General features: G+C 41.7%; 1 protein-coding gene across 1 annotated transcript in view; it reads left to right on the forward strand.

Annotated features, from left to right (window-relative positions):
• The first annotated feature begins 25 nt into the window (after window positions 1-25).
• Window positions 26-12,636, forward strand: part of usta (uronyl 2-sulfotransferase a) — a 53,966-nt gene continuing 41,355 nt past the window's right edge. Inside the window, exon 1 of the mRNA XM_031870236.1 lies at window positions 26-3,014. Within this exon, the coding sequence (XP_031726096.1) occupies window positions 2,783-3,014 (232 nt within the window). The 5' untranslated portion in view covers window positions 26-2,782. The remainder of the gene's footprint in view (window positions 3,015-12,636) is intronic.

The following is a 12,636-nucleotide window of genomic DNA, read 5'->3' on the forward strand; positions in this document are numbered from 1 at the left end:
GTGTGATTATGCCCTAGTGGCTGTTTTCATCAATGTGGTGAACTGTGACATTGGCCTGTTGTTAATAACATTTTGAAATTAAAAATGGAAATGTGTGGACGGGCTGCTACAGGAATGAAAAGGAACAATAACACCGGGCCTTATCGGGATGTGCACACTGCAGTATATCGAAATAACAACTCCTGTAGTCTAAAAACATTGCCTTGCCGTGTCAGGCTTTCCATTTAAAAATCGACACATCTGTTCAAGACCGAGACAGCAGAGTTCGACTGACTGGCTGTTGTTGCTATGCAGCTGTTGTCAATGAAACCACGCAGAGATTTTCCATTCTTATTCATGTCAAGAAGCCCCAAATACACACCAGACCATGTACCCCAATTTGATCAAATGTTATCCCAAAAGACTGCATCTGAGATTTGACTTGGATAACTTCTATCTGAGCAGGTGTTTGGCATTGTTATGAGTGGAAAGTGACACAACAGAAGAAGCATTTCCTTCAGGAAGAATAAGTACAAAACCAGTGTTGCGTATCTTGCTTGGCTTGTTGCTATAGTGCCTTTTAGGAAAGAAGTCACAATGCAATAATTGTCCTTCACACCGCTGTAATCAGCAGTTAGCTTCCAGTTCACGAAGCTAACTGCTCCACAGATACAATTGCTCTTCCAATTTAAAATGTCTCGGAGTAAAGACGAGACCTCATTGCGGCGAGGACTGTCTGGGCTTGTGTTGCTTCCCATTATTCTGAACCACTTTCCTCTGCAGAGTTCATGCATGGCTGCATCTGTGTCTGCATGCTGTCTGTGGTGATAATTCCCCCAAATTCTGCTGTGGGATCACAATATTTCACAGCAAAGATTTTCTTTTTTTTTTCTTTTTATTCCTTCAATGAATCCAAGAATCAGTTTTGATCTTTTCCTTTATATAACAGGATCATAAGCATACTTCATCATGACGGTGGATGAATATAGTGAGAATAGGCAATATGATACCAAAGATTCCTCACCAGTAAACATGTAATCATACTTTTATAGATCCTTGTTGTGAAATTCTCTTGTCACTTGTCATCCAGGGAGTTCGGAAGTAGTTTCTATGAAAGTTTGTGAAGACTGACGTGTAAAGTTTACTAGTGTTTGACAGCTGAATTTGCAGCTCCTCGTGTTATTCCCCTTGCCCAGAATCATATTGATTCTTATTATGGTGGGGTGAACTCAATTAAGTGGCCTCTTATTCTTAAGCACGGTTGGCTTTGTTGAAATGTCTCCTTTTATTTTCCAATAATGTTTTTTACACGAATATGACTTTAGCACTGTACGCAAGACCTTGAGTCATCACAGGGTAGATGCTGTAAACCTAATGTCTGTTTAATTTGACAAACTTCTGTTGAATCAATACTGATTAAACAGCTAAAAGCTGTATGTCACATCTGGGCTTATTACATTTTAAACGTCGGAGTTGGTGTGTGTGTTTTCTACATTAACTTCTTCCACATTCCAAAAGAAAAAGTAACGCACCACCAGAAATGATTTGGTTGAAACCCCATAGCCAGTTGTTCTGATTAGACTAAACCTGATTTACAGCAGTGACCTTACGGACAACCATACTGTTGTTCTGTGTAATAAACTGCTGTGCTGCAGGCGAGATTGGGCTATAAACCCATAATGCATTCACACGTATTGTGCGTAGCTTGCAAAATAAAGTAATGCCCAATTCACAACTCATTTACCTGTGGAAAAGACAAGCCAGCGGGCCATCAACAAAATGATTGTGCTCTTCTTTATTACCTTTTGTCTTCCAAGCCAAATTGTTTCCTACAGCCGCTGTTGCTCCCTTGACACCTGCAACTGTCACCAGTGAAAGCACATGAGCCTCTTGTGGAGGTAGTTAGTGTGCTGAATCACTGTTGTCGCCTCCGAAGTGCAGGTGTAGTCTAATGGTGGGTTTTGGCCCTGCTGTGTAAAGATATATTGCTCAGTGTAAAGTCCTTACAGCTGGCCTCAAGGGAAAGAGAGAGTTTAAAACACACACACACACACACTCCTGCACATGAAGTGAGCAGCATCTCACCAGCTTCTTTTCAACACACCTCAAACATCTTCACCCTTGATAACGCAGACATTTTATGATTAATAACTGCTTTACACTGGTCTTAAGTCTCTTTGATGTTTCTATTAAGGATGAGGGTTTTGTCTGATGGCATTTCAATGTCATATGCAATCTAAAAAAAATCATTAATAAAGTTCTATATACCTTTTATTATTAAAGCTTTTGTACTGGATAAGGCCAATTCTCTCTCATACCTACTGAAATTAAAATTGTAAATTCACACCTAGGTTCTCTTTCCACAGTCGGGTCTCAAACTCGTTCTATTGAAAGCTTACCGACTGCTTGTACGGCCCCCTCTCTCCCCGAACACTGGGTGACGCTGTTTTACGCACTGCGATCCAAACCAAATCGTGTATGAGGTGAAAGTTTTCCCTCTTTCCACGTTCAGTAATCTGACACCCAAAAGACTCAGAGCAGAAGGATGGACCCTTAACTCGGCTGGAAGCACGGAAGGAAGGAACACTCATCCAACGAGCGCAAACGAGAGGGGCCGAGCGAGAGCGAAACGTTGTGCGCAAAAAAAAAAAACAACCCTGTGGCTGCGGCAGTGGAGGAGAGCTGGGTGCCTGCCTGCGCGTCTCCAAAATAACTGGGCGTCCGCCTCAAATGGTCTCAAAGCGACAAGTTTCACTTTCCACATGCGGATGGGTGACTTTCCACGGCGCTTTGTGAGGAGGAGATGATGAAGAATTTCAGCAGCAGTCCCCTTCACAGCAACAACCAGACTCCCAACCACGTTAGAGAGCGAAACAACAGAAAGTACAGCTTACTCTCTGCCATACCGTTGCGATTTTCCTTGCACGGTTATGGTTTCTGCATGGCTACGCTGTTCCTCTTCTGTTTCGGCTCTCTTTTTTACCAGCTGAACGGAGGACCCCCTAAAATTCTGCTGGACATCCGACAGTATCTCGGTAAGAACTTTTTGTTTTCCTCTGCTGGCTGAAGCGCGTCATCATCAAAGTGATTCCTTTGAACAGAAGTTGCACTGCCCGTATAGAAGCCCTGCTTTGATTAGGCATGTAACAGGAAGTTTATCCAAAAATGCAAAAGAGAATTATTGAGGCTCGCACTGCTCATTCACCGCTGGGCAAAAGTCTCTTTCATGAAATCCACCGGAGGTCACGGCGTCTCCTCTTCGACCCCATTCACCTCAGAGCAGTTGTCTTGATGTCCTCATCATATTTAAACCACCAAAGTGGCTTTTTGTGAAGTTACTGCAGACTGATCTAGTTAATTTGGAGCCTGAAAACTGACATTTTAATGTGCCCAACTATATTATATTCCTCCGATATCAGAAGGTGCCCCCCCCCCCTCCTCCCAAGTTCAATTAATTCAGACCAAAACCCGAGGAATGCGTTCTCCTTTGCACCATTTCAACATCAGTTCGGACTTGTCGCGGCGAGATTGTGATCTATTTTGGTAACATGAAATAACTCAGCAACTGTAAAAGATTCATACTGTACCTGGGTGATGACTGACACCTCTTCTTGTACAGCCAGCTGACGCGCTCCAGCCTCACCGTGCTCATTACGCACGACTGGCACCGGTGGAACAAGAGTGGTAGTGTATCCAGCCACGAGATGTTTGCTGGTGTTTTGAGACAGCCAAGCGTGCCATGACTTTGGCTCAACTTTTTTACAATTGATCAAGCGAAGGGGCATGTGGTGTTGTTTGTTCTAAGACAGAAGTTGCCAACTGTTCATATTACGAGATATGTTTCCAATTTCAAATATTTCGTCCTGAGGGGAACCACGTTTACAAATCTGTTTTCGTTTAGACATGACTTGGCACTGCTATGTCACTGTCAGTATGTCATGCTATACTGGGTGATAGCTTGAAGAAAGTGCTTTACAATCCCTTTGACAAAAAGAGCCACACCTGAGACTCCTTCTGCATGTGTGTCTGTCATGGAGAGAAGCTCTATCAAGAGTCAAAAACGAAAGTTTGTGCTTGTGTGTTTATAGTTGCTCTACTGACTTACAACCAGCTGATACTCTCCACAGAGGTGATTCCTTATCAACATGTATATCACTGACGCAGCTGTGTGTGTTTGTGTGGCGAAAGGAGGTTGTGTTCCTACCTATTTCTCACAGAGGTCTTGAGGCCTTTATGAGGTGATAAACATCTGGAACAGAATGAAAGTCACTCCACCAAGTAAGGCAGCCACTAATCCCGTGTGTCAGATATGTTTCCTGTACTAGACATACATACATGCACACACACGCTTGCACGATGCTGTCAAAATGTAACTTTGATTTGCTCCGGTGTTGAAATACACAAACACAGACATTTTCTGCTCGTAGTTTTCGCAGCACATGAAAAATATCATTAAAAAAATAAATAGCCCATTTTATAGCTTTATTGGGAGAGTGTTAATACTTTCCTTTAAAATGCAGCTTGATTGCCTGAGCAGACTATATACACACAACACACTCTCAAGCATTATCCCTCCGAAGAAACTTTGCAGCCTGAATGTCATTTAGAAATTGCAGCAGTCGATGCAAGTATTCTAGAGTAATTGCACAAAGCAGACAGCTGTAATGTCTCTTCCGCTAACTCCCTCGTAGAGGAGCACTCTGCTGCTTCCACACACACACACACACACACACACACCCCCCAACGATTAAGTTATCAGCTGGATCTCAAAAGCCTTATCATACAGGATGAGGCATGCGTGTGTACTATTAGCACACAGCAAACAAACACAAATATAGTATTTCCACTGTCATAATCCACCAGCAGTCAAACACATGTGCACCATAAGGGCAAGGAATCCCTCTGTCAGAGGATGAATGTGTGTCTGGGCCCACCTCCATGACGTGATCTTCCCTGCAGCAATGCACAGAGACCTTCAGGGTCTGAGCCTTGTCAAACACACTGACTCCTCTATACTCTATTGACTTCAGGAGGGTGGGGTGGGGGGGTTCTTATGTAACAGTGACACAAACACACTGTAGCACCTCCGTTGGGATCTGGGTGAGTAATAGGCTCTGCTTAATTACAATGATGCAGGGGTAAGGGGAAAGAGCTTTGTTCCAGTGTTGGATGGCTGCAAGTTGAAAGACGTGACACTCAAGTAATTGATGAGCTGGATTTTTAGCAATTATGTAATACACTTTTTCAGTTTTCCCAAGATGGATTTGTTGGGCTTTTGAGAATTATTTTTGTGGTGGATTCTGAAACAGTTGGATGTTGGGTGGGAGAAGGGAAGGAGAGGGAAGAGCGTAGATCGATGGGCTTGTAGGAGAGAATCAAGAATCTGGCAGAAAGGAGGAAATATTCTTATGATCTGGAGGCAAAATGGCACTGTTTGGAGGAAAGTTATTTTGGCAAAGAACTTAATCTGCAGTTCTCTGTCGTCCTCATCCATGTCAATCACGCACACTCTGTGTCTCTCTCAGTCTTCAATCTACTTCTTCTGTCTCGGTGTCATAGATCGATGAGTGGAACAGCTTGCCCGATGAGGCAGGAACTGAAGGCAAACTCCAGCAAACGGAGTAGGGGAAACTCCTTCTAAAGAGGATATTCAGCATTAATAATCCTCCAATGTATGTATTCTGTTTTTGTGGCAGAGCAGCATCTAATAAGCATCCAGTGATTAGCTGCTTTATTTACCTTAAGTTGACTTGTGTTACTTTTGGCGGCACTGTGCCAAGATGAAGGTGAGGATTCCTGGTGGGGGTAAGGGAATGTGGGAGTGTATGGGAAAGAGAATAGTAGGTTGATTTTGTGCCGGTGTGCGTTAGGCGTGTGTGAGTTTCTCTTAGTCTGACGCACTGTAGAGGGAACAGACCCTGTTTTGTTTGGGCCACCAGTGAGGACGTTGGTATTTGAGGGTGTCACTCAACGTATAGCTGCAGCAACTAAAAGGTGCAGACCTTTAGACCTGGGCCAACAGCCTGTCAGGGACTCTCTCTCTCACACTTTCTTAATCTCTCTCTAACACGCATATACATACTGATATTACCTCGACCAATCCAGCTAGAAAGGCCTCCATTTGAGTGATGTGTCTGTCTTGCAACACACTTGTGTGTGTGTGTGTGTGTGTGTGTGTGTGTGTGTGTGTGTGTGTGTGTGTGTGTGTGTGTGTGTGTGTGTGAATGCACAATCACACCTGACTGTGTGGCAGTGATTCCCCTTGACGTTTGACTTGGCTGAGCTGAAAGGTCTCTAAATGAAACATGATAGAATTATTATTTTTTTTATAAAGGTGTACAACTTGTTTCACTGCTTGACTGTTGACTGTTCACAGGTCAGGGCACCACCAATGGGCAGCTAAACGGCTGAATTAAGCGATAGTAGTCAGTTTAGGACTATTTCTGTAGAAGCAACTGTCTCCATTTCTGGTTAAAATGCAACATTTAAGAGAAAATATCAAATGACTTAGCAAAGGCTGGACCCTGCCAGAAGCCTGTGTTTGACATTCTCTCTATTCATTAACACCACATACTATCTCTATAGTGACATTTCCAATACTAGTTGACTCTGTATTGCCATAATGGCGGGGAATGTGAATGTGCTGATGGGAAAATGACTTTAATGCTCTTTGAAATTGCACGCCATCCTCTACTAGTTTCTTGGAGCTGAGAGAGCAAAACAGAGAGAAGGATCTTTCTCATTTTTATCAAATCTTCCAAGTTATTAAGATCGATTTTTCAGGATTAGTCAGCATAAGTTGCGCTGAATCCTCTCATGTGAACAAATGTAATGTACTTTTAAGGAGTAAGTCCCCTGGTCTTCCGCTGTGTTTGTGTGTTCTTACTGTTCCCATAAATCATAAACACTGAACAAACTCGGCGCGTCTCTCACTCAACATCGCTCTGTTTGGAAACAGAACACTGTAACCTTGAAACACTCACACACATTAATGTAACTTGCCAGAAACTGGTCGGCAAAGTGGTGGAGTTGTAGACTGCAGGTCGGTGTTAGGGATTAGACTGGTATGTGTGGACACAGAAGAAGCTTCAGGGATATCTGTCCTCCTTCCAGTTTCTGTCTGATGGACAGCAATGCTGGCCAGGAGGTGGTGAAAGCAAACTGTTATATAGTGAATTCAAATAAAGTTTAGTTTGGCTGTTGACCACTTGGTAGAAGTAGTGCTACTAAATCCACTTTAAATGTATATAAAGAATAAGAGAGAGGCGATGGAGAGGGAAGTGATGCAGAGAGGGAAAGTGAAAGGTTTCCTGCTGTGAGAAGGCCAAGAAACCTTCAGCTCCGTGTGGATGAGACAAACACAGTACGCTGCACTAATGCTGTACCTGACTTCTGACAGACTCAGACATACAGACACATACAAACATACAGTGAGGGTTATATGTTGCTAATTACAAGTGACATGTTTGACTTTAAACTCTGCAACACGACGAGACCTACTGGTGGGACCAATAATACCATCAACACAAATGTGTGTATGCTGTGCAGACAAGCTTGAATTGCACATTGCACACGACTTCAGTTTGAGTTTCTCGTTAAAATTCCTAAGTTCTAAAAGAAATGTCATTCTGAACCATGTGTATAATAATGCCATCTTTAGTGCTTGGCAGTCAAGAAAAAGCAGGGTGTTGAGTTCATGCAATGTACACATGCGTCAATATCTTAATTACTCGGTTTAAAGGTGTGTCTGCAATGCTCTCCTAACCAGTACAACCACAGAATACCAAACTGTCCCTCCTGGGAGCAGCCACATTGTCATCAGCCTTGGGGTTAAATGACTTTCTTAAAGGGTGACTTTGGTATTTTTTTAGCCTTGACCTTAATTTCCCATGTTTTTCTGTCAAAGTGAGTAATGGGGACGACAGACTTTTTTGATATTGGTCCAGTATTGAAGGGGAACGGTGCAGACTGCAGCCAACTAAAGCGTCAGACTTGAGGTTAGTGGACATGTTTGTGACTTTACGGTCTGGGAAACTCAATGAGTGCCATTCTGATTACTGTTGTGATCTCGCTATTAAAGGGGAATTAGTTATTTTTCAACCTGGACCCTGTTTTGAGACACTTACAACAACAAGCTGAGCCTGTCAGTGACAAAAACAAGCACTTTTAGTGGTGGTGTATTGACAGTGAGGAGATGCCCCGAGCGATTATTCTCCCTTAATACTGGACCAATTTCAAAAAAACTAAACAAAAATACATAAACATGGGAAAACAGGGTCCAGGTTGAAAAATACTTAACTTTAATGGCAAGATCGCAATAGTAATCATGAGGAGAGAACACACCTGCTGCCCTCCTTTGCTTAAATGTGATTAAAACACACAAATATCTAGTCACATACTGTACGTATTGTATACATGTGCAAGTAGACGTGGTATGCTGTAGTGAGGAAAATGCCACACAAACTACACAGATGCAAAGAGCTTTGTTGAGCGAGCCAGACATGTAAGTGTGATTTTTGGAGCAACCTCGCCACTCCATTCACACCAGTACGCCCGCTTCCTGTTAGAGGATATTAAAAAACAGGTCTTTCTTTTATCAAAGTCATATTTTGTTCTTCAGACTGACATATTCAGTGCAACAACTCTTGGACCAAAGTGACAAAGGTCATGCTTTAAGGCAATTTACCAAAGTGTAAATAGAGATCAGGCCAGTGCAGGTCAAGCTGTCACCCTGCATTTTAAAATGACTAACAGGGTTGCCAGGTGTGTACCAGTCCGACTCTGGGGTGAAATACATAAACTGCCCATTTATTCCTTCACTACTCTTCATTTTTGTTATTTACATCCACAATCTTTGAGCAGAGGTGGCAAAGCACAAACATACATTTGCATTTCACACTAAAGGCTGCTGATCCACGATAATCTCATGTTCAGGGGGTGAAGATAGAATAATATTTTGCATCCGTCCAACACCTCCAGCTGAAGAGGCTCATTAGGAGGTGACGGCAGGACAACTTGGCCTACTGCCTCTATATTCCCTCCAACCGTATGTTAGTCCTCATGGAAGTGTCGAGGAAAACTAAGCATTGCCACTGACAGACCCCAAAACAACTCCCAACTGGCGTCACATCCAGCCTAAATGCCAAGACAATCACACAGCGTGTAATTCCCTCTGGGTTGGTAAAACAAGCAGCCCTCCCTGCTGAGCAGAGGCTAGCCACACTCTGTTTATTTACCTGCTTTCTAACGTGCATGTCAGCTTGTTAATTGGGTTTAGGGGTCAATAAAGGGATAATAGGTTTTACTTGAATGGAAACCAAAGAAAGTAAGAGATTTTAAGGCAAAAAAAAAGCAGAAACTACATTAATATTTTATGATTATTATAATCACTTGGTTCTGCATGCGGTGAATGGATTGATATAATAATTTATGGTGTTTTGCATTCCTTATTCTCTTGGTTATTACATTATGAAATGATTTTTAAAAATAGCATCATGTTAACCCCGTGATTACATAATGGAAGCAATTAGCATTACCAATTAGCATCTCCATGCCCGAGAAGCTGCTATTGGCCTCTACAGAGGGACAGGCAAACACTAAAACAACACAGGGTAATTGTCCTCCATTAGTGCATTTGTTCTTACCACACTTAAAGAGAGCAGATGGAAAAAAGAAAACTACTAATGTGCCAATGCTATTAAATTGCAACTGCAAGGCATGCTGAGCAAAGATGGTTATAACCAAAGAGAAATCTTACTTTTGTGGCCTATGGTTTGTGGGCTGTGCCACTGTACTGCATGTTTACTGCTTCTGCTTTTGACAAATGACTGAAAGGGATTAATCAAATTAAGACATATAAAGAGTAGCCATGGATGTTCTTGTTCTACAAATTTGGGATGTGTTCAGTTACCTACATTACCAACAATTCTCTTCTAAATAACATTTCAAGTATTTGAGTACATGATAAAATATTGTTTGACAGGAAGACAACATGAAGGAGTTATTTATTTTGCAACTGTGTCCTCAATTGTATCAACACCCTTCTCTTTTAATCAACGCAGAAAACACTTTGAAATTGAGGTATATTGCGTTAATATTTGAGGTGTAGAGGTGTATTTTTGACTGGGGCTGGATGTTTCATTATGCTAAGCTAAGCTATTTTACTCTTAAACATTGACTTCAAAGTGTCACATTAAAATTTATTCTAACAAACAAGATATGACCTGTTAATTAGTGAGCTTTAGAGGTGCTGGTAGGTGGATTTGTTTACTATTTGACAGAGCCAGGCTAGCTGTTTTCTACCTAAAGTCCTTGTGCTAAGCTAACCATCTGCTGGCCTTATATTTAACGGACAGATAAAGGTGTGGAATCGGTCTTCTTATCTAATTCTCGAAGAACAAATACTTGTATTTCCCAAAAGTTCAAACTGTTTCTTGAAGAAGCGTTGTTTCAATCTTCTCATTTTTTGCCTAGAAAGCGGGTAAGTGTAAACCCAAAATGACAGACTGTTCCTTTAAACACTTTTATAGCCCAACCTTATGACGTACAAGTGAGGTATGAACACATATACATCAACTCTGAAGGGGGTTGTTTTTAGGAACTTTGTGCTTTGACGCTGATGTTAACTGGTTGCGGTGACTTTTATGTTAGCTCCTGTGGTGGTGCGTGAACGGATGGGTGGCTCAAGGCCCACAGCCACTGGGTGGTACCCTGGCTGATGCTTGTAAGAAGGCAACTACGTATATCCTATAATTTAAAAGATCAGTGCCAAGATAAATAGAGGTCCTGTGAGGAAATTAGGTGTCCGCTTACAACATGTAAACTGGATGCCCCGCCTTAATCAGCTCTGCCCTGTTCGTCCAGAGGGAATGAGACCTCTAATCTGAATCCAGGTCCTTTCATGACACAATTAGAAACAGAATTATTGCAGTGTGCTTTGCGAACGCTGTTGATTTTTGGATCAGCTGTGCCCTGGTGTTTTTGGCCTATTTGGTAATTTTCTTTGTTTACTTTGGCGAGTGTTGAAGCACTCCACATTCCTTTGTTTATTGCCACAGAACACCCAACATGTTGAGCTCTTGTTTCTTTTCTATTGGCCACATATACAGCAGGTGTGTGTCAAGTCAAGCAATTATTTTCCAATTTGATTCAACAACTGGTGTTTGACTTTTTCATCAGAGTCCAGGGTGGCAAACACACAGCCTAAAGCCAAGTAATTGGTTGTTAAGAGGAGGAAACATGTTGCCTGGTGGTTAGTGACATACCTTGTTCAAGGAACTCTGCCTATCTTTATTCTGAGAGAATTCACCACAGCTCTGTCTGCTAGCCTCATTTCATGGCAATGAAAAAAATATATAGTGGTTTTAAAATAGCAGCTTGAAATATACAGCGGGGAAGATAGAGCAGCAATGCCCAACCCATGTTGTTAAAACCACTATGTGCTGGTTTTTGGGAAATGTATTGCCTTGCACTTTAAAGTTTTATATAGCCTATTCCCTCTCTGGGTTCAGCGGAGTAGAATCAGAGAGGTTTTTCTTGCCGTTTTCTAGAAACTGAAGCTATTTGCAAAAGTAATTTTATATATCAGAGTACATCATTACTCTTTAAAGCAACTATAATTAATATTTTTGTAGTAACAATGGTTCACATGACTATATTCATGGGAAAGAGTTTACTTCGAGTGACAAACCCAGAGAGAATTACAGTATCAGCTGACTGGGCTATTTGAGCGTTTAGCTTATGTTAACCGACTGTTAAAGTTGTGTGGCTCGCAACTTTAACTGTTTAGTTTCAAGTGACCAGAAGCATGACTCTAAATAAATGCAAAAATAATGTCTTCTTTTGGATGTAGCCTACTCATGAATAAGCTACCCATGCTAACATTGATTTATTCTGCTGTCTTTATGAACACTAGGTCTTCTGTTGTTTTCAGTTGTAGAAGGCAACAGGTTGTACAGTTGCTCAATGTTATTTTGCCAGACACCAGGACTGAGGCCTTACGCCAATGTCAGCTGTGGGGTTTTCAAAAACATCAGAAGTTGTCTTTTTGTAAAACGATACCAAAACACGGATTATCATTTTCTACAACCTTCTGCCTTCATGATTATGGAGGCCTTTCATCTGCTCTGCACAGGCCCGTTTACTCAAAAACAGCCCTGAACATAAAAAAAAGAAAGATTACATAAATGTGTGTGTCTTTGCTTCCACATATTCATGTGCAAGTACATGCATATAGATGCCTCTAATAGACCCTAATTGATCTCAGATGAAACAGGACCAGACTCAGATTAAGGAAATACCGTTCAGGAAATTCATGCTCATTCAGCTGCTACCCATCTTGCACAAAAGATTGAATTGTTTAATTCATAATATGCCACTGCTGCAAGCAAAGACTATATACATTCTATTTTTATTTCACTGCAACATTTTCCTTTGTTTAGTCTGAAGGCTGGTCTATGTTTTACACCCCAACTTTAGTTCTTTCACAACTCTTCACACCCGCCGGTAAGAATGCATTTATTTTTGTTGAGACAAAATAGTTTTTACAGAGCCACGCCACATATCTGGAGGCCAAGTGAAATAAAGAAAGCTAGACAGATGAATTAAAAACCCCTCCTACCCTCCCCGTACAAACAAAGCTTCATGCAACAGGTCTTT

The sequence above is a fragment of the Anarrhichthys ocellatus genome, unplaced genomic scaffold (genome assembly GCF_004355925.1).
Source record: "Anarrhichthys ocellatus isolate YVR2014 unplaced genomic scaffold, GSC_Weel_1.0 scaffold52, whole genome shotgun sequence".
In the NCBI taxonomy this organism is placed as follows: domain Eukaryota; kingdom Metazoa; phylum Chordata; class Actinopteri; order Perciformes; family Anarhichadidae; genus Anarrhichthys; species Anarrhichthys ocellatus.